The sequence below is a fragment of the Urocitellus parryii genome, chromosome 12 (assembly GCF_045843805.1).
Source record: "Urocitellus parryii isolate mUroPar1 chromosome 12, mUroPar1.hap1, whole genome shotgun sequence".
Lineage (NCBI taxonomy): Eukaryota > Metazoa > Chordata > Mammalia > Rodentia > Sciuridae > Urocitellus > Urocitellus parryii.
The window spans coordinates 93,024,613-93,044,785 of NC_135542.1; the positions used below are offsets into that span (position 1 = coordinate 93,024,613).

General features: G+C 45.7%; 1 protein-coding gene across 1 annotated transcript in view; it reads left to right on the forward strand.

Annotated features, from left to right (window-relative positions):
* Tet3 (tet methylcytosine dioxygenase 3) overlaps positions 1-20,173 on the forward strand; it is a 93,736-nt gene that overhangs the window by 33,833 nt on the left and 39,730 nt on the right. Inside the window, exons 4-5 of the mRNA XM_077791897.1 lie at positions 17,785-19,351; positions 19,442-20,032. Of these exons, the coding sequence (XP_077648023.1) occupies positions 17,785-19,351; positions 19,442-20,032 (2,158 nt within the window). The remainder of the gene's footprint in view (positions 1-17,784; positions 19,352-19,441; positions 20,033-20,173) is intronic.

Below are 20,173 nucleotides of genomic sequence, written 5' to 3' on the forward strand. Positions count from 1 at the left end.
TGTGTAATGATCAGGATGATTGGATATCCATCACCTTATTCCTTTGTGTTGGGAACATTCACTCTGTTTTGAAATATACAATTAATTGTTGCCAACCATAGTTACTATGCTGTAGGACTTAAGAAATTACTCCTTTCCAACTGTACAACTGTACCCATTAACCATCCTCTCCTGATTTTAAAATTTCTAATCCATCATAGGCTGATCATTTTGTAAAATACAGTAAAAGTGAATTATGTGTTTAGTTGCCACAACATTATTAAATTGTGATGCAGGTTCGAAAGTTGAGTTGACTCTCAGCTTTGGTACTTACATTGTCCTGGACTGATGGAGCTTGCAGAGCAGCCCTGGTACTCAACAGGGAATAGTACAGGCCAAGACCCTGTGGCCCGTGCTCAGTCTCCTTATTGCTTGATGGGCATGTCTTAAGGGGCCTTAGGGGACCTCATCAGTGTCACCTATGGCACTAGACCAATAGATACTGCTGCGCCAACTACTCCCTCTCTAGTCTTAGAAGGGGTGTTGTCCCCAAGGCTTGCTAGGGACATGTTTTTAAATAGTCACTCAAATAAAATAAAACCCTGTGCTAATCTGAGTAAAACCCCTTGTTGTTACCATGGTTGTTGTCTGTTGTGTTTGGGGTGAGCAGTCTGTCCATTCAGCCCTGTCTTATTGCCAGTTTTCATGCCTGTCCTTGGGAATGATAAGTCCAAATGGATGTAAGAGGAAGCCAGAAATGACCCCGACAGTCACTATATGCCATAGGATTGTAGTGAACCTACAGATTTGCTGCAAGCTCTGTGTATGTCATGCACATACCAGGGAGAACAGTATGTGTGTCTTCTACTGCAATTGTCCTGTGAGAGATTCAGAGATTGAGCCAACTGAAAGAAGGCATATTTCAAAATTAGAGGTGAAGTTCTTAAATAGTTAACAGTATGGAGAAATGCTCATGATATAGTTTGGGAAATTAAAAAAAATTTTTTTTTAGTTGTAGATGGACACAATGCCTTTATTTTTTTTGTGGTACTGAAAATCGAACCCTGTGCCCTCCACATGCAAGGTGAGCACTCCACCACTGAGCTACAACCCCAGCCCCTAGTTAGGGAAAATTTTAACACATAAAAACCCACTGATGAGGCTGAGGTTGTGGCGTAGCGGTAGAGTGTTTGCCTAGCACGTTCGAGGACCTGGGTTTGATCCTTAGCACCACATAAAAATAAATAAAATAAAGGTGTGGCGTCCAACTGCAACTAAAAATAAATACATATTTTTAAAAACCCCACTGAATATACTGAATTTTGAATTTTATAAATTAAGTGCATGTGGCATAATAAAAAAAAATATATATATATATAACTATATGTGTGTTTATACACACACACACACAAACCATGGTCATTTCTTGCCAGTGAGAATCTCATTGTTTTTATCTGGTTATTTTTCACTTTCTAGTGAAAAGAGCCCCCTGTTCTTCTATCTCACTGAGCAATTTCTACTGAAACTATTCCTTTTCTTCCTTATCATTCTGTTTTTCTGACCTCTTTTTATTCTCTTGGGTCATCCACCAGGGTTTTCCCTGGCTCTTTAATGAATTTATGATGTGTCTTTGATATCCTATCAGTAACTACACAAAAGGCAGCTTCACTTGGAGATAAACTCATAGTTAATATCAGTTTTCATTGCTTTCATTATATATTCAAAGCCTCAGTATGTGATATAGGCTTATACTGCTACACACATTTTAGTGACACTGGTACAGTATAAATTCCTGAAGGAGCTTAATTTTGATCAGGATCTAAGACAGATTCAGACATCTAACAAGTCCCTGTTCATGAGGTCAGGACTCTGCTTCTTCACTACTATGTCCTCTGTGTCTAAAAGTAATGCTGAATACATATTTGTTAGAGGAATAAGCGAACGGATACTTACTTAGATTGTTACAATGTGCTGATAGCAATAGTAGGTAGAATTTCATAGTTTTGTGAGGATTTTCATTAAAAACAAACAAACTAAAAAGCTATCGCCCGGCACATAGTGGCACATGTCTATAACCCCAGTGGCTTGGAAGGCTGAGGCAGGAGGATCCAAGTACAAAGCCAGCCTCAGCAATTTAGCAAGGCCCTAAGCAACTTAAGAAGACTCTGTCTCAAAATAAAAAATAAAGAAAAGGACTGGGGATGTGGCTCAGGAGTTAAGTGGCCCTGGGTTCGATCCCTGGTACCAAAACAAACAAACAAACAAAAACTACCTTTTTATCATTTTCATATATAGATTTACATTGTTCCAATCAAAACTTTTATACAGTATCGTATTTTGCTTTTATTTATTTATTTTGCTTCCTGTTTCATCCATCTTTTTCCCTTAGTGTTTATAGTAAAGGGTTTTGACAACTGCATAATATTCCATTGAGTTGTATCATAGTCTACCAGAACATTCCTCTCATAATGAGTTTTCAGTTTTCATTAAGTTTAGAAAAGACTTTTTACAAATGTAAGTTTTAAGTTCTTAGGAGAATCACTACTTGATGGAAAGACCTTTATTACCTGTGATTCATTCATTCATTCACTTATCTACTGATTTTTTTTTTTTAACCAAAAGAGAAGATAGTTTTTTACGGTTTGAACCAAAAGAGAAGATTAAAGTTATGAATTAGAGGGGACTGTGGTGGGGTGGGGGATGCGATATCGAGGTTCTAGGCTCAGTAGATTGAATGTGAATCTAACAGTGGTCTGCTGGGATGAAAGCAGAGGTGGGCTGATCAGTCAAGGAATCTTCTACTGTGATTGTCCTGTGAGAGATTCAGAGAATAAGTCAACTGAAAGAAGGCAGATTTGAAGTGCTCTCAAGAGGAGCATGTGGCAGGTTTCAGTTTTGTTTGCATATGGAAATGTAAAGATGAGGACACTGAAGGCGATGGAGGGTTTGAATAGGGTACCCAGGAGAATAGCTCTTTTTTTATTTTTAAATTTTTTTAGTTATAGATGGACACAATACTTTGTCTTATTTATTTATTTTTATGTGGTGTTAAGGATCGAACCCAGTGCCTCACACGTGCTAGGCAAGTGCTGTACACAACTAGCAACTCCTCTGAGCTATAACTCCACCTAGCCCTTAACATGATTTTTTTTTTTTCCTAAAGAAAAGTATTGTCCAAGCAGCATGGAGGTGTATATCTATAATCCAGGTACTCGGGAAGCAGAGGCAGGAAGATCACGAGTTCAAGATCAGCCTGGGCGACTTGGTGAGACTGTCTCTAAATGAAAGATAGATCAGTGGTTGTTGCCTAAAGAGGCCCTAGGTTCATTCCCTTGTACTGTCAAAAAAAAAAAAAAAAAAAAGAAAAAAGAGAAAAAAAAGGCAGTGGGAGGGATTGTTTAGAGGAGGAGTTGCTGGGTAAAGGAGGACAGGTGCTAAGTTAGGTTTTACTTATTTAGTTTCTTTCTTTAGAGGTACTGGAAATTGAACCCAGGGCCTTGCACATAATAGGCAAGCACTTTACCCCAAAGGGTTACATCCCAGCCCCTGAGTTATGTTTTAAATGTATGAGCTTTAAATTGCATCCACGTGGAATCATGTCTGGCAGCTGGAGGACAGTGGAGGGAGAAAGAAGCTTTTGGGTTGTTGGTGCAAGCTGGGGTGATGTAGTCTTGAAAGGAAGTGAGGTTTCCAAGAGTCGGGGGAGAGGAGGAGGAGAGCCGCTCCTTGAGAGGATGAAGGAAGGAAAGAGAATGGAGGAGGACCAGGATTCAGCAGGATCATAAAAACAGAGGGAGAGAAGGAGGTGTGAGGGTAGGCAGGAGGTTGGGTGGTCTGCCATAGAGGCCAAAGGAGTGGGACTCCTAGGACCTTCCTCACCCCTCCTGAGCCTTAAGGAGCAGGGAATGGGTGTGGCTGGGCTAAGGTGCTGTTCCCTCTCCCACACTGCAGACAGGACTTACAGGTGAGCATGTAGAAGACCCTAATTACTGGCATTGTTCAGTTACTGGAGGTAACAGACCAGCAGTGACGATGGAAAATGAGGCTGTGGAATGCGTCTTGTGAGTTTTGTTTGTTTGGAGTTATGGTTTAGGGTAAAGAGAATTTATTTGTACTCCTTCATTTTGGGGGGGGGGTACTGGGGATTGAACTCAGGGGAACTTGGCCACTGAGCAACATCCCTAGCCCTATTTTTTATTTTATTTAGAGACAGGTTCTCACTGAGTTGCCTATTGCCTCGCTTTTGCTGAAGCTGGCTTTGAACTTGTGATCCTCCTGCCTCAGCCTCCAGAGCCACTGAGATTACAGGCATGCGCCACTGAGCCCGCCTATTTCCTGCCTTGTGAACAGCAGCAGGGTCTCTTAACAGGCATATCTGACACATAATGCCCCTTTGCCACTTCCCAGCCCAGTGTGTAAAGTTGACCTTAGGGCTTAGAAGTGGATAACTCTCCACTTAATTTTCCTTCAAATTTTGGGGTGGTTAAAGATTGATTTATTTTAATGAAAAAGGTGGGGGAGGACTTTTAGTCTTCTTGAGTCCTTGGAAAAGGAATGAGGAAGGGATAGACTTGTTTGACAGGGGTTTGAGGAAGAAGCTGAAATCCATTAGTAATTACTGAGCACTTCCCTCAAATTTAGGAGCTCATTTTCCAGATTCTGAATGATTAGAATCGTGGTAGCTGGGAGGCCAGGGGCATCCACATCAGTTGCATTGATATTGGATTCAACTTTTGCCCCGCTGTCAATTTTGAGGAGTAGGTCAGTTACCCTCTCTGTGCCTCATCTGCTAGCCTGCTGAAATGGATGTGGAGTTGTGGGAACTGGAAGGTTACATTTAAGTGTAAAAGTGCTTGCTCAGTGTAGGTGGCACCTGGCACTCAAAACTGATAGCAGCCGTCTCAGCTCTACTTCCTAACAACACACCTGAGCTGGGTTTTGAAGGCTGTGGGGGCTCTTTAGGGAAAGTCTGTGGGGCTGTTAGCCAAGGGCTGGCTCTCTGTCAGGGAGCCGTGGTGCCAGCAGTTTGCTTTCTTGTTTGCTTGGGAGGTGGTGCTGGAACTCGGTGTGAATAACCGGGTGGGCGCGCTGTGGGTTGCCCCGCCTCCCGGGAGCTGCCAGGGGCTTTTCTGGCTGCCGACGTGCGCAGCGTGGCCCTCGGTGGCCCAGCGCTGCCGGGCTGAGTGTGCGCCCGCACGCGCGCGCGTGCTGGGAGCCCGGCTCTGGCTGCGTCTGGCTGAGGAGCCGCCTGCACGTCATGACCTGGTTCTTGTGTGCTGGCGGCTGCAGAGGCAGCCACTGCTGCTTTATGCCAGGCCTCAGATGTGGTCGGGCTCGATTTCCTCCCTGCTGGCCTCTGGCCGGTCCGCCACCGGCTGCTTGAGACAGGGGCTTCCGTCAGGAGGGCTGGATCCTGCTTCCTGGCTGCAGATCAAGAGGCTGGCGGGGGACTCTGCAGAGTGGCTGCAGCTCTGTTCGCCCTCGCCTGCCAACCCTGCCACGGGGTGCTTTGGGGCGGTGAGCTGGGAGGGGACGGTCCATCGCTGGTCACAGTGACAAGGCTTTAGTTTGGAATTCTCGTTCCACAGCAAGTTGCAGAAATCCTTAATGGGTGGGAAGTTCCAAGCTAAGCACCCCACCTCCCACCTCGGCCACACTGAATCTTCTCCTTCCAGAGTATTCTTCGTCTTTTTAGGCATTTTCCTTACTTTGCGTGTGTGATCTCTGTGTGCTGTGAACAGCTCTCTAGCAACAGAAATAGCAAAGAAAATACCTCACCCACAAATTCCTGTCCCAGAGATTAACAGGCACGCAAGGTTTGCACAAACTTTCAGTTTGTGTTCTAAAACCTTTCCCCCTAAGTAAAATTGAAGTACAATAAAACTTGGAGACTAAACAAGAAAATATACCCACTCAGTACCACCCAGAGGTAAGCAGTCTTCATGGTGCCATGTATTTCTTCTTGATGTTTCATGTGTGTTAATGGAATGAAATTGTTAAATTAGGCAATATTTTGAATCTTGGTTTTTGTTTTTCTAAACCTAAAATAGTATTCACTTCTCCAACAGAAAAACCTTGGAAGTATCCATGTAAGAAGTACATTCTTGGCCTTTCTTCATTTAACACATGTCCTTATACATCATATTCCTATTTTAAACAATTGTGAATCTACTGATGAAATGTCGTAATTTTTCTTATATGTGTGTAAGCTTATTAAACTAGTGTTTTATATGTTCAATAGATAAAGCATAATGATAAAAGACACATGTGAATTCTCTACTTTAACTAGAACATGGACAGCCTCACTGACCCCACTCTGGTGTGTTCTCCCAGCCCATCCCCCTTCTTCACTCCAGGAGGAGTGAATTTTGTGTTTTTCTTTTGTTAGCCTTTTAAAGTTTTCGTTTTATATGTTTATATTTTTACACATTTTAATTTTGTTTATTTGTCTGTTAGAGGTTTTTAGGATCAACAGAGCATATGTAGTCTTTCAAAGCTTGCTTCTCCCCCTGCCCCAGTGCAGTTTCTGAGATTCATTCATGATCCTGTAGTTCATTTATTCCCACTGCTCTGTAATATTCTATTGTCCATTCTGTGGTTGATGGGCAATTAGAATATTTTCACACTTCAGTGTTTGAGTAATACTGCTGTGAACATTTGTATACTTAATTCCTGATGTGGAATATGCGAGGTCAACATTAAATGTAGTGCCATAAACCTTTCCAGAATGTTTGTCCTATTTTCCTTATTGCCAGTGGGGTATAAGGAAAAGTGAATGCTAAACTGTAGTCACTTGGTTTTGATCTAAAATCCTCTCTCATGGTGCTTACGATGTATCTGGTGCTGTTATGAGTGTTTTTTGTATAGTTATTAGTTTAATCATTGTAACAGCTTTGAGGTAGGTACTGTTATGAAGTCCCAATTTACAGATGAGGAAAGGGAGACAGATTAATTTTCTTAAGGTCACAGTTTGTAAGTGGCCGGGGGACTAGAGTCAAACAAATCAATGTTCCTCTTGAGTCCTATATGATAGGTATAAAATGGAATCTCACTACGGTCTTACTTTGTATTTCTTTGATACTGATGAAGGTAAGTATTTTTCATATGTTTATTCCCCCATTTCATTTTCATAAATAAGAAATATACCTTTTAGACACCACTTCCCTCATGTTTGGACTCTCGGGTTATTTGTAGTTCCACACTGCTAATGATTCAGGGGATATCTTTGGCATAGGTAACATTAATTTCTTCTATTTTATGTATTTTTACATTTATTTTATATAAGTTTAAAATGGACAGCCTCTTTTGGATTGCTTTGTGATCTTGAGAGTGTTACTTAACCTTGTGGGAGTTTGTGATGATTAAATGAAATAAGTGTAGAATGATTAGCAAGATGCTCAGCCTATCAGAAGGGTGTTCCATCAGCATTATAGAGTCTTTTCCTGGTGCTGCTTCTTTTTCTTTCTTCCTCGAAGCTGCATTAATTATTATTAGGTCAGAGGGCATGAACAGTCATAGCTCTGCTTTTGCCAGATATGATGACCTCAGGGAGTTAAGCCCATTTTAGCATTTTCCTGTGCATTATACCCCAGCCACTGAAAGATCTGTATTCAACCATTTTGTAGTAGAAAACATTAGATTTTAAAATGTTTTACTGATACGTAAATAGTAACCACGAGAAACACGTCTCCCCCACCACCTCGCACAAGAACACCTTCTGCCGACATGTGATGGCTTTAAGAAGTTGTAGATAACCCTCTTTGGTTTGCTGTCTGCTGAGGGCCAGTTTTGATGTGGATGGTGCACACGTTCAACTGGGCTAGCCCACGTACATGTATACACTCTCCTGCAAAAACAGGCAGATAAGCACATCTTCTGCAGGAGTCCCCTGAAAGTCTCTCCACTCAGATTGGTTTCATCAGTAAATCCCAAGAGGGCAGGATCCTCTTAAGAGATGAATAATTGATCAACTCTAGACAATGTGCCATAAATACAACCCATGTACTGTTCAAGGGAATGGGGCCATCTGTTTGGGAGGTGGATGCTGAGCTCAGGGACTGAGGGAAAGGGTGGGGCTGGGAAGGGTCAAGCCCTCAAACAGCTGCTGACAGAACAGAGGCGCAGAGTCGTGGTGTGTGTGGTCAGGAAAGCACTGGGTGGGACTTACTGGCCCTCTGGCAGGGAAGCAGCCACCATTGCCTTGGAGTCCCATGAGAGTCCACTCTTGGAGATTCCACTGTGGAAGAATCTTGTGGAGGCTGACTACAGACATGTTCATTCTGGCTGAAAACATCTTAGACACGTTTTTCTAACGTGGCATGTCACCGCTGATGGTCAAGTCGGCCCTCTGTGCACATCTTGCAGCTTCCCCTTTCTTAGAGGCCCTAAGAAGATGTGGCCAATGAGGACTTTGCTCCTTCCAGATAATGTCCTTCATCTTCTTTTACTCTTCCATTTCCTTTTAGTAGAGAATTGCTGATGTGGTTTTGCAGAGTGTTGATACTGAGAGAGACAGGAAAGACTTGGGAAACCTATGTCGTGTCTGTACCTCTGTCTGTATTGGTGACCGAAAGTGGTGTTTGAGTGGAGTTCTACTCTTTTCCTGCCTCACCTGGCACCTGGGGGTTCCAGAGCCCCGTGGGTGGAGAGGGCAGGCTGCGGCTGTTGAATACCTGCAGATACCTGGGGATATGGGAGTCCAAGAAGGGAGTTTGCTGTAGAAGAGGAGATGGGCAGGGTCTCTGCAGTCTTAACCAGGAAGGCTGCAGAGCCAGATCCCAGCACAGGTTCCTGGATCCCTGGGGAAGAGGCAAGTCTTTGGTGGGTGAGATCCGAGACTGCAGGTGGCAATGCAGTGCATGCACAGCAGTGTCAGGAAGGAGAATGGTAAGTTAGGTCTCTTCTTGGATCTGAAAAGATGTTTTCTCTGCCTGAGTAATTTTCTTTTGTTGTAGTCCCTCTCCCCCCAGTACTGGGGATTGAACCCAGGGACACTTTGAATTTGTCCACAGTTCTTTTTGTTTTTGACACCCGGTCTCACTGGGTTGCTCATAATCCTCCAGCCTCAGTCTCCTGAGCCGCTCAGATTACAAGTATGCACCCCCATGCTTGGCTCTGCCTGAGTAATGTTTACTACCGCTGAATGGTCTGGTAATAAAACCTTGCTGCCCCTGGAGGAGGGAGCAAACCCCCAAGCTGGGGAAGGCCTTGCCTAGGGTGGACTGGAGCCATCTACATGATAGTGGGAGGCAAGGAACCTAATAGGGGGTGGGTGGGAAGATCCCAGTAGGGCTGGGCAGGGTTCTATACCTGGGAGGGGGCAGCACTAGTGCCATTGGTGGGCTTCTCTGGAGGGCGGATGGGAGTGCCAAGCTGTTCTAGGGTCTGTTGCTGGATTCCTGGGTCCTTTGGGACCAAGGCATTCCCAGTGGCATTCAGCAGCCTTTGCTGATTTCTGCCATCTATGCATGTGACAGTGCTGTCATAGAGGAGAGATCACTGACTCTGCTTGGAGTTTTCACCGATCTTCCTTTGAAAGCACAGGGGTGATGAGCTGTGTACAGCCAGGTCCTTCAGGAAACAGAGGGGGCAGATCTTATAGAACACATCCTAGAGGTTTTCTGCTAGATTCCAAAGGTGTGATAGAAGTAAGGTGTAGTTGGTCATATGCTTTTTTTTTTTCCTTGTTCTAATTAGTTATATGTGACAGTGGAATGCATTTTGACACATCATACATAAATAGAGTATAATTTCTCATTCTTCTGGTTATACATGATGTAGGGTTTTGTAATCATATATGCACATAGGGTAATAATGTCTGGTTCATTTTACTATCATTCCTACCCCCATACCCCTTCCCCTCCCTTCACTCCCCTCTGTCTAGTCCAAATACCTCTGTTCCCCACCCCCGCCCCATTGTGAATTAGCATCCGCATATCAGAAAACATTTGGTCTTTGGGATTGGCTTATTTCACTTAGCATAATATTCTCCAGTTTCATCCATTTACCTGTAGTTCTTTCTTCTTTATGGCTGAGTAATATTCCATTGTGTGTATATACCACAGTTTCTTTATCTATTCATTTGTTGAAGGGTACCTAGGTGGGTTTTCATAGAATTGAGCTGCTGTGGACATCGATATGGCTGTGTCACTACAGTATGCTGATTTTAAGTTCTTTGGGTATAAACTGAGGAGTGGGATAACTGGGCCAAATGGTAGTTCCATTTGATCATATGCTTTTATGAAGAGATCCCTAACAGAACAAGTTGTTCTTGGTGATTGTACCTGTAGTCTGGGGCAGACCCTGTGGTGCGTCAAGGAAGACTTCCTAGGAGGGAGTTGATTCAGTTCTTGTCTCGCTCCCTGCAATTGATCATATACCTCCATGACCACATTTCTTCCCCATTTCAGCCAGTGCTTTGGTTCTGGCCCTCACTATTGTGGATTTGAGCAGTGGCATTAGTCTAACTGGTGTTTCGATCACCAGCCTTGAATCCTGTAGTGCATGCTCTGTGGGGACATCTGAATGTCCCGAATTATAAATCTGCTGTGTTCATGCTGTAGCCTATGCACCTTCTGCCTCCTACTTTAGAATAGATACACAAACAACTGCTGGATGAAGTGGCCTGTAATTCAAGCGACAGAGGTGGCTAAGGAAGAAGGATTGAAAGTTCTAGGCCAGCCTCAGCAAATTAGTAAGACCCTGTCTCAAAATTTAAAAACAAGTGGGGCCAGGACCTTAGCTGGGAATGCCGACTCCTACTTGTGGGCTCTCCCTCAGTGGTAGAGTGCTTGCCTAGCATGCATAAGGCCCTGAGTTCAGTCACTAGTTAAACACACACACACACACACACACACAGAGCAGCTCACCCATCCTCAAGCCTTTGCATATGTTATTCCTTCATTGTTTCCGTCTAGAATTCCTCCTCCTGCCCCTCTTTCAAAATACCTGCCCATCTTTCCAGCCTCATCCCAAAGGTTATTTTGAGATGAACCCTTTCTGACTCCCATGTACTCACATGCATTCCTGCGTAGGGAGAACTGATCTTCCCCCCACAGGCCTAGCTATGCCCTATTTTCACAGCACTGACAGGCTTCTTGGCATTATTTTTATAGACCTCACCTTTCTTCTGTATCTTCTTGAGGTTCTTGAAATCTACAGTCTGGTCTGTTGTTGAGTAACCGCCCAAAACTTCGTGGCCTAGAACAGCAGTCATTTTTTTTGTGCTCTTGGATTCTGGATTGGGAAATCGGAAATGATTCGGCAAGGGGTAGCTTGTCTCTATCCTTTGATGTTTAGGATCTAACTGGAAAGGCTTGAGAATCCCAGGTTAGTCAATCCTCAAAGAGTTCCTTCACCCTCGTTTGGTGATTAACCATAGCTTGGCCAGGACCTTAGCTGGGAATGCTGACTCCTACTTGTGGGCTCCCACGGGCCGAACTTCCTCATATCATGGTGGCTGGGAGTGAGTGTCCCAAGAAACCCAGGCTGGGTCAACTTTTTGATCTGTCTTTGAAGGTCATTAAGGTGTCACTTTGAAAGTGTCACTTCTTTCATATTCATAAGCCCACCCAGATTGAAGGGAAGGGAACAGGCCCCACCCATCCCTGAGAGAAATACCAAAGTCACAAAACAAGAATTTATGGGATGAAGGGATTATTGTGGCCATCTTTGGGAAATATAGTCAACCACACACACACACTCAGCCCTTGATATGCAACATGTCATCCTTAAAATCTGAAGCTTGAAGAAGAGTAAAATATGAGATTTTTTGAAGTTTGACTGGGAGTCCCACAGAAGGGTGAACTATGTTCAGCAATAGATTTCAGGGTGGAGAAAAGAGCATGCGTGTCTGTGTGTGTGTGTGTGTGTGTGTGTATGGAGGGATGGGGGACTAAGGGTGCATAGAGTTGCTTAAAGAAGCCACTGTTGCTTAGGATCAGTAAAAAGTGCATGTGCACATAAAGACCTAGACTGGAGAGCAGGAGTGCAAAGTTAGACTGATAGAACAGAAAGACAGTACACATTCAAAGTTGTCTAGATCTGATTCCCAGGCACGATGGAGGGACATGGGTAATGTTTGGGCTGGGAACGTGAAGTGCAAAAATGGTAAAGTTGGAAAGGAGTTACTGGAGATGGGGAATTGTTATTGATAAACAAGTTTAGTTCCATTTTAGACAAGCTGACTCTCGGTGTGGAACACATTCCAGGGTTTAGAGCTGGCTGGAGGGCACTTGAGAAGTCCAGGCAGGAAGCAGACATTTAGGAGCTTCCTCACATGGTGTTTGCTGGAACCCAGAGGACAGTAAGAATTAAGAGGGAAAGTATGGAGAGTTTAGAGTTGAAGAATGTCTGAGCTGGGACTTTGAAAGGGCTTAAATTGGAGTCTGTCCTCCAACATTGCCCTCCCTACCAGTAATTGCCAGACAAGTCTTGGGTTTCCTTGTCTAGAGTCTCCATTGATAAGAACTCATTACCCTCTGGCTGTTTGGGGGACTGGGTTCATTGCAGTATTAGGAAAATTCTCTCCTTAAAAGGAGCCTAGGTTCTGTTTATAGCTTTACCCTTAGGGCTACTCAGAACTCTTAATTCTTTTCCCAAATGACATGTTTAAAGACCTTAAGTTTTTCAGGACCAAATGGGACGTATTTATTTTATGGATTGCTTGTTTTTATTGACAACATAGTTATACTTGTATGTATTTATGGGGTACCTACCCTCTATGGTTTTGAGCTGTCCTGCTCACTCTTCTCTGTGCTCTCGGAGGATGTGTCCCTAAAGGGAAGTAAGTTCTGTGTTCAGATAGGGACTGTCTGGGCAGAGTGGCGCCACCTCCACCTGTGCTACAGGTCCTTTTTAGGTAGCTGTGTATGGGACCCTTTAGTAGACTGTGAGATAGACTTAAAAGATATCGGTCAACATTAAGAAATGAAGGAAGAAAGACATATTTATCTAGTAAAGGGAAGTAGTGTTTTGTAAAACATTGTTTATAAATTCATAAAGGATCACAGTGTAAAATGTGTTTCTTACTCTGGATTGTAATCACAAAGTTTGAAAAAACTGTGGGTCATGAGACCCTTTGATGCTGCCATATCATGTCATACTGAGTATACCTCCAGTTAGCCTTCAGTCTTTTCTCCCTCTCGATTCCTGAGACAGTTGGATGTGCTCTGCTGCCATTGCTTCCCCCATTTTTAATCTGTGTAGATGTGGTTTGGGGCGTGAGTACGGGACCGTACTTACCCTGTTAGATTTTTTTCTCTCTGGCCTGTTGACGTTTTGACTTCTGGCACTGTCATTCAGCATAGCTTTATCCCTCCTTTTTTTTTTTTTTTTTTGTGGACACAATACCTTTATTTTATTTATTTATCTTTATGTAGTACTAAGGATCGAACCTCACACATGCCTCACACATGCTAGGCAAGTGCTCTACCACTGAGTTGCAACCCCAGCCTGCCCTCCTGTTTTCAACATCTGCCTGTTTGATAAGTGTGCCCTCTCTATTGTTATTGTTATTGATAAACATGTTGAACTGGACAGTTCTGAGAACAAAGCCCTGTGGTGGGCTTCTAGAGATTCATCCCCCATCATTTGACATCCCACTTGTGCTCTGTCTCCAGTGGTGAGCCAGCCCTTACAGCTGTGATGCTCCATAGCCAGCCTCAGAGGGGCCATAGCAGACCTTGTGAAATTTGAACTTCTACAGACTGAGTTGCACATTCAAAAGCCTTCAGGGGCTTGGCAGGTAACACAAGTGAATGAAGTGATAATTAATTCAGGCAATTAGTAAGTAATCCCTGACCCCTGACCTTGGTTTCGAGGCAGTACGGAGTGGTGGAACTGAGAATGAGCTGGAGCACTTACATTTTGTGATTCAGCAGTCACCGCTGCTGTAGAGGTGTGGACCATCAAGGAAATCCCAAGTTTCGTGTGCAGTTTGATTTTTAAATGTTGGCAAAATAAACAAAAATATGAATACCGTGTAGGCCTTCCAGCAGATTGTTGGCAGATTTGGCCCACAGCCTTCGGATTTGTGACTGGGCCGCCATGGGATCTCTCCATCTGCTGACCCACTGACCACGTGACAAGAGGAGTTAAACTGGTTGGGTATGGACAGGTTGAGGTCCTCTGTGGAACCTGGCTCCTGTGGCTCCTCTGTGAATGCATTCAGGGGTCTTACCCGGCATGGTTCTCAAACTGAGGCGACTGGAGGCTGGGAATGGTGTTGCCCTTTGTGCCTGTTGGTGTCCTCCCCTGCTCCAGGACCATTGGCAGGTGTTGAAAAATATTTCTGTGGGCTTCCTGACTGGGAAAGTAGAATTTAGGGTTTCATAAGATTTCCCCACCCCTGCTGGCTTTGTTTTCTTTCCCTCATATCCTTATCTACTTTTCCCTTTCTTCTCTTTTTTTTGGGACAAAAAGCATTTTACTTCGCAGGGAATTCTAAGGCACGAAACTAGCCTAGCCCTTCCTTATTCTTATTCACACACCAAAAATAACTTTTTAAATCCCTTTTCGTTGTTGTGACCATTTTGGGGAAGCCTCAGCTCGTGCAGCATTAGTCTTCCTGACACTGTTTTTGTAAATCCATGCTACACTCACGTTTTTGGTGAGGTGTTTTTTTTTTTTTTTTTTGGTACCCGGAATTGAACCCAGGGGTGCTTAACCACTGAGCCATATTCCCAGCCCTTTTTTAATATTTTATTTTGTGACAGGGTCTCACTAACTTGCTGGGGCTGGCTTTGAACATGGAATCCTCCGTCTCCCGAGCTGTAGGGATTACAAGAATTCTCCGCTGCGCCCACCTCATGTTTCTTTGTGGTTATGCATGCTCCTTCTGTCCTTTATATACAAGCATGTAAATTTTGATTGCTTCAGACTTTGTAGGCTTTGTCAGCTCACGCTCATGTAGGTCTATAAGAAGGAAGGGAGTGCAGGGTCATCTGCCATACTCCTGGGCCTTTCCTCTGAAAAGTGGTCTTCCTCCAGGGTTAGAGAGATGCTGGATTATTCCATGGCCGGTGGGGGATGTGATGCCTTTTAATCTCCTGGGATTATGCTGCTGTACCAGCTGTGGACAGGAGGCACAGAAGTCATTAAGATTTGGACATTGGCTGGTAGGGCAGGCAGCTGCTTGAACATGTGATAGTCATGGCGTATGATAATGATAATAAAGGTTCTATGGGAACCTAGGGAAGAAGCCACAGTGTACAAAGTGTCATTAGATCCCAGGAGAAGGAACCACAGATAACTCTGCCAACTGAGTGGGAGAGGAGGTGACACTAGCTGGTGCTTGAAAAATAAGCCAGAGTGACCCTCTCAGCGCCTGAGGACTGGTAACTCCATGTACAAAGCTTGTTGACATCAGAGAAAGTGGCCTATTGGAGAAGCCTAAGGGTCCCTTGTGACCAGAACAGGAGCAGTGATGAGGATGAGGCAGGAACTGAAGGCTGGGGCCTCACCTCTCACAGGTCTGATCTGAAGTCCTAGTATCTGCCACCACTTTCGAGCCTGTTATGGTCCTTTCTGACAGTCTTGGAGCTAGCATCATTTCAGCAATCTGTTTAAAGTGCTTTGTATTTTGTTTTCTTTCTTTTAAAAAAAAAATCTTTATATTTTAGTTGTAGTTGGACACAATAGCTTTATTTTATTGATTTATTTTTATGTGGTGTTCAGGATTGAACCCTGGGCCTTGTGTATGCTAGGTGAGTGCTCTACTGCTGAGCCACAACCCCAGCCCCTGATTTCTTTTTTAGCTTTTTATTTTGATGCAAGTTTAAAACTTACAGAGAAGTTGTGCGAGAATGGACATTTTGGTACATGCCTATGATTGCAGCAACCGGGAGGCTAAGACAGGAGGATCACAAATTTGAGGTCAGTCTGGGCAACTTAATAAGATCCTGTCTGAAACAAAATAGAACAGGCTGGGGATGTAGCTCAGTGGTTATTGCAAACAAACAAAAAACATTTGTAAGAATAGTGCCTGGGTCTCCTGTACATTTTGCCTCATGTGTCTTAGTATGTGTATGTAGTATGTAGGTCTATCTTAGTGTCTCATGTGTATGTAGTATGTAGGTATTTTTTATTACACATATAGCTTTTTTGAAATCATTTGTAGATAAGTTGGAATTACTGTGTCCCTTTACCCCATTACTTCAGCGTGTGTGTTGTAACAAAGGACATTCTCTTATGTAACCATAGCCTAATGATCCACATCAAGAAGATTAAGTGCACTCAGTATTATCTTGTCCATGTCCACATTCAAATTTCATGAATTGTTCCAACAATATACTTTATTGATGGTTTTCCTCAGTCTGAGATCTAACCTGTGAGCGTGCGTTTTGTCCTTACAAATTGGAAGAAATTGTTTCTTGACTGAAATATTTAAAGAGAACATTTCAGGTACTTTGTAGAACACCCTGCAATTTTGGTTTCCTGACATTTCCTCAAGAATAGATTCAGGTTCTACATTTTGGCAAGAGTTCTGTGTGAAGGGTGTTAATCTCAGTGTATCATAGGCAGAGGCAGGCCCATGATGTTGGTCTGTCTTAATATTGGTCATGATAACTTTGGTCATTTGGTTAAAGTGGTATACATCAGGTTTCTTCATTACAGAGTTCCTGTTTTAATTCAGTGATCTGCAAGGAGGTGCCTTCAGACCTTCTATCTTTGTATACTACTGGCAGCATCCACTGTGACTTTCAAAATCTGTCATTCCTTGGGTGTTCTTTCTTGGCATTTGATAGTAAAGAAGAACTTTTCTTTCCTGAAGGATGAGTTTCGCGGACTCAATTTCATGTCTTATCAGTGTTGGCCTTGCCGGGTGTTCCTGGTCCCCTTCTTCTCGTTCTTTCCCTTTTGTGCTTCTGTAGATATCAGGTGTATAATGGTGGTTCCTGGACTTGGGAAGTGGCCTGAGTCTTTTTTCTTTTTTCTTTTTTTTTCCTAAGCAGCAATTTTCTTGTCATCAGTATGATTGACTTGGCACGGGCTAAACACACACCGTGTGGGATCCAGTGTTTCCCTGCAGCCTGGGGCTATGTGGGGAATGTGGTCTGTCCCTTGCTGTTTGACAGCTCAGCCTGGGCTTAAGTGAGGACAGTAAAGGAGAGAGAAAGGAACTGTGGATTCCTTCCTGATAAGTAGCAGGGCTGACTGCTGGTCCAGGCTGAGTTTATGAAAGGGCTTTTCCCCACTGACCCTTACATGTACATGCTTCCCACTTAAAGCACCTAGTTATGTGTTGGGCTTGGTTAGCTTTCTTTACCTCTTGGGGAAAAAGAATAAATATGATCCTGGTGTGACTTTGGTGATTGTGAGTTAGACTTTTTCTTGGTGCCCTTGGTTTCGGGGAGCTTGTCAGTATGATTAGTCTGAGACTGTCACGGAACCTGAGCAACACTGAGGACTCTGTGTTAGGACCTCCTTGTTGCAGAGTGTGGTGGTGTATGCCTATAAACTCAGCCACTTAGGAGGCTGAGGCAGGAGGATTGTGAGTTTGAGCTTAGCCTCATGCAACATCAAGACCCTGTCTCAGAAATGAAAAGGCTGGGAATGTATCCCAGTGATAAGTCACCCCAAGTTTAATCCTCAGCACTAGGGGGAAAAAAAATCTTTCTGTTGCAGCTGGTGAGGCTAACTAAGCAACAGAGACATGGGAAGATGAACTGAGGCTCAGGAAGTACCAGGAGAGGGTTTGTAAGAAAACCAGGATTGGGAAGTACATCAGAGTTGTGTGAAGAGGGCAATGCCTTTCAAATAATGTGGTTCATCTTTTTCCTTTTTTGCTTTCCCCTCTCTCTCCAGACAGGCCCAGAGCTCAGCCCAGTTGATGGACCTGTTCCAGGTCAGATGGACTCAGGGCCAGTGTACCATGGGGACTCACGGCAGCTAAGCACCTCAGGGGCGCCGGTCAATGGTGCTAGAGAGCCCGCCGGACCCAGTCTGCTGGGGACTGCAGGTCCTTGGCGGGTAGACCAGAAGCCCGACTGGGACGCTGCCCCAGGCCCAGCTCACACTGCTCGCCTGGAAGATGCCCACGATCTGGTGGCCTTTTCGGCTGTGGCCGAAGCTGTGTCCTCTTACGGGGCCCTTAGCACCCGGCTCTATGAAACCTTCAACCGTGAGATGAGTCGCGAGGCTGGGAATAATAGCAGGGGCTCCCGGCCAGGGTCTGAGGGCTGCTCTGCTGGCAGTGAAGACCTTGACACGCTACAGACAGCCCTGGCCCTTGCACGGCATGGTATGAAACCACCCAACTGCAACTGCGATGGCCCAGAGTGCCCTGACTACCTCGAGTGGCTGGAGGGGAAGATCAAGTCTGTGGTCATGGAAGGAGGGCAGGAAAGGCCCAGGCTCCCAGGGACTCTGCCTCCTGGTGAGGCTAGCCTCCCAGCCCCAAGCACCAGGCCACTTCTTAGCTCTGAGGTCCCCCAGATTCCTCCCCTGGAGGGCCTGCCCCTGTCCCAGAGTGCCCTGAGCATCGCCAAGGAAAAAAACATCAGCCTGCAGACCGCCATCGCCATAGAGGCCCTCACACAACTCTCCTCTGCCCTCCCCCAGCCTTCTCACTCCACCTCCCAGGCTTCTTGTCCCCTCCCTGAGGCCTTGTCCCCTCCAGCCCCTTTCAGGTCTCCCCAGTCCTACCTCCGGGCCCCCTCATGGCCTGTGGTTCCCCCCGAGGAGCATGCATCTTTTGCTCCTGATAGTCCTGCCTTTCCTCCAGCAACTCCTAGAACTGAGTTTCCTGAAGCCTGGGGCACCAACACCCCACCAGCCACATCCCGGAACTCCTGGCCTGTGCCCCGTCCAAGCCCTGACCCCATGGCTGAACTGGAGCAGTTGTTGGGCAGTGCCAGTGATTACATCCAGTCAGTATTCAAGCGACCTGAGGCCCTACCCACCAAGCCCAAGGTCAAGGTTGAGGCACCCTCTTCCTCTCCAGCCCCATCCCCATCACCAGTCCTCCAGAAGGAGGCTCCTCCACCATCCTCGGAGCCCAGTACCCACCAGAAGGCCCAGACCGCCCTACAGCAGCACCTCCACCATAAGCGCAGTCTCTTTCTAGAACAGGCCCACGATGCCTCCTTCCCCGCTCCCTCAGAGCCTCCTACTCCTGGCTGGTGGGCCCCACCAAGCTCACCTGCCCCACGGCCTCCTGACAAACCACCCAAGGAGAAGAAGAAGAAGCCCCCCACACCAGCTGGAGGTCTTGTGGGAGCAGAGAAAAACACCCCTGGAATTAAGCCCAGTGTCCGAAAGCCCATTCAGATCAAGAAGTCCAGGCCCCGGGAAGCCCAGCCCCTCTTCCTGCCGCTGCGGCAGATTGTCCTGGAAGGGCTGAGGTCCCCAGCCTCTGAGGAAGTGCAGGCACATCCACCTGCCCCTGTCTCTGTCTCTCTCCCTGCCCCTGTCTCTCTGTCTCTCCCTGCCCCAGTCTCTGTCTCCCTCCCTCCCCCTGTTTCTCTTCCTGCCCCTCTCCCAACCCCTCCCCCTGTCTCTCTCCCTGCCTCACAGGGCTCTGCTGTCTCCTTGCCCCCAGAACCTTCTCTTGCGCTATTTGCACCTAGTCCCTCCGGGGACAGCCTGCTGCCCCCTACTCAGGAAATGAGGTCCCCCAGCCCTATGGCAACCCTGCAGCCAGGCTCCACTGGCCCCCTTCCCCCTGCCGATGACAAACTGGAAGAGCTCATCCGGCAGTTTGAGGCTGAATTTGGGGATAGCTTTGGGCTTCCCGGCCCCCCTTCTGTGCCCATTCAGGACCCTGAGAACCAACCAGCATGTCTCCCAGCCCCTGAGAGCCCTTTTGCTACCCGCTCTCCCAAGCAAATCAAGATTGAGTCTTCAGGGGCTGTGACTGTGCTCTCAACCACCTGCTTTCATTCGGAGGAGGGAGGCCAGGAGGCCACACCAACCAAGGCTGAGAACCCACTCACACCCACCCTCAGTGGCTTCTTGGAGTCACCTCTTAAGTACCTGGACACACCCACCAAGAGTCTGCTGGACACACCTGCCAAGAGGGCTCAGGCCGAGTTCCCAACCTGCGATTGTGTCGGTAAGTCCACTTAGATGTCGGGGAAGAGCTAAGGGCCATGGCCTGGTGGCTTTGAATCTCCAGGCTCTGCCTTTTCATTTGGAAAACACTTATGAGTTTCCCAGCATGCTGAGTCCTGGGAACACAGAAGTGAGCTCAGAG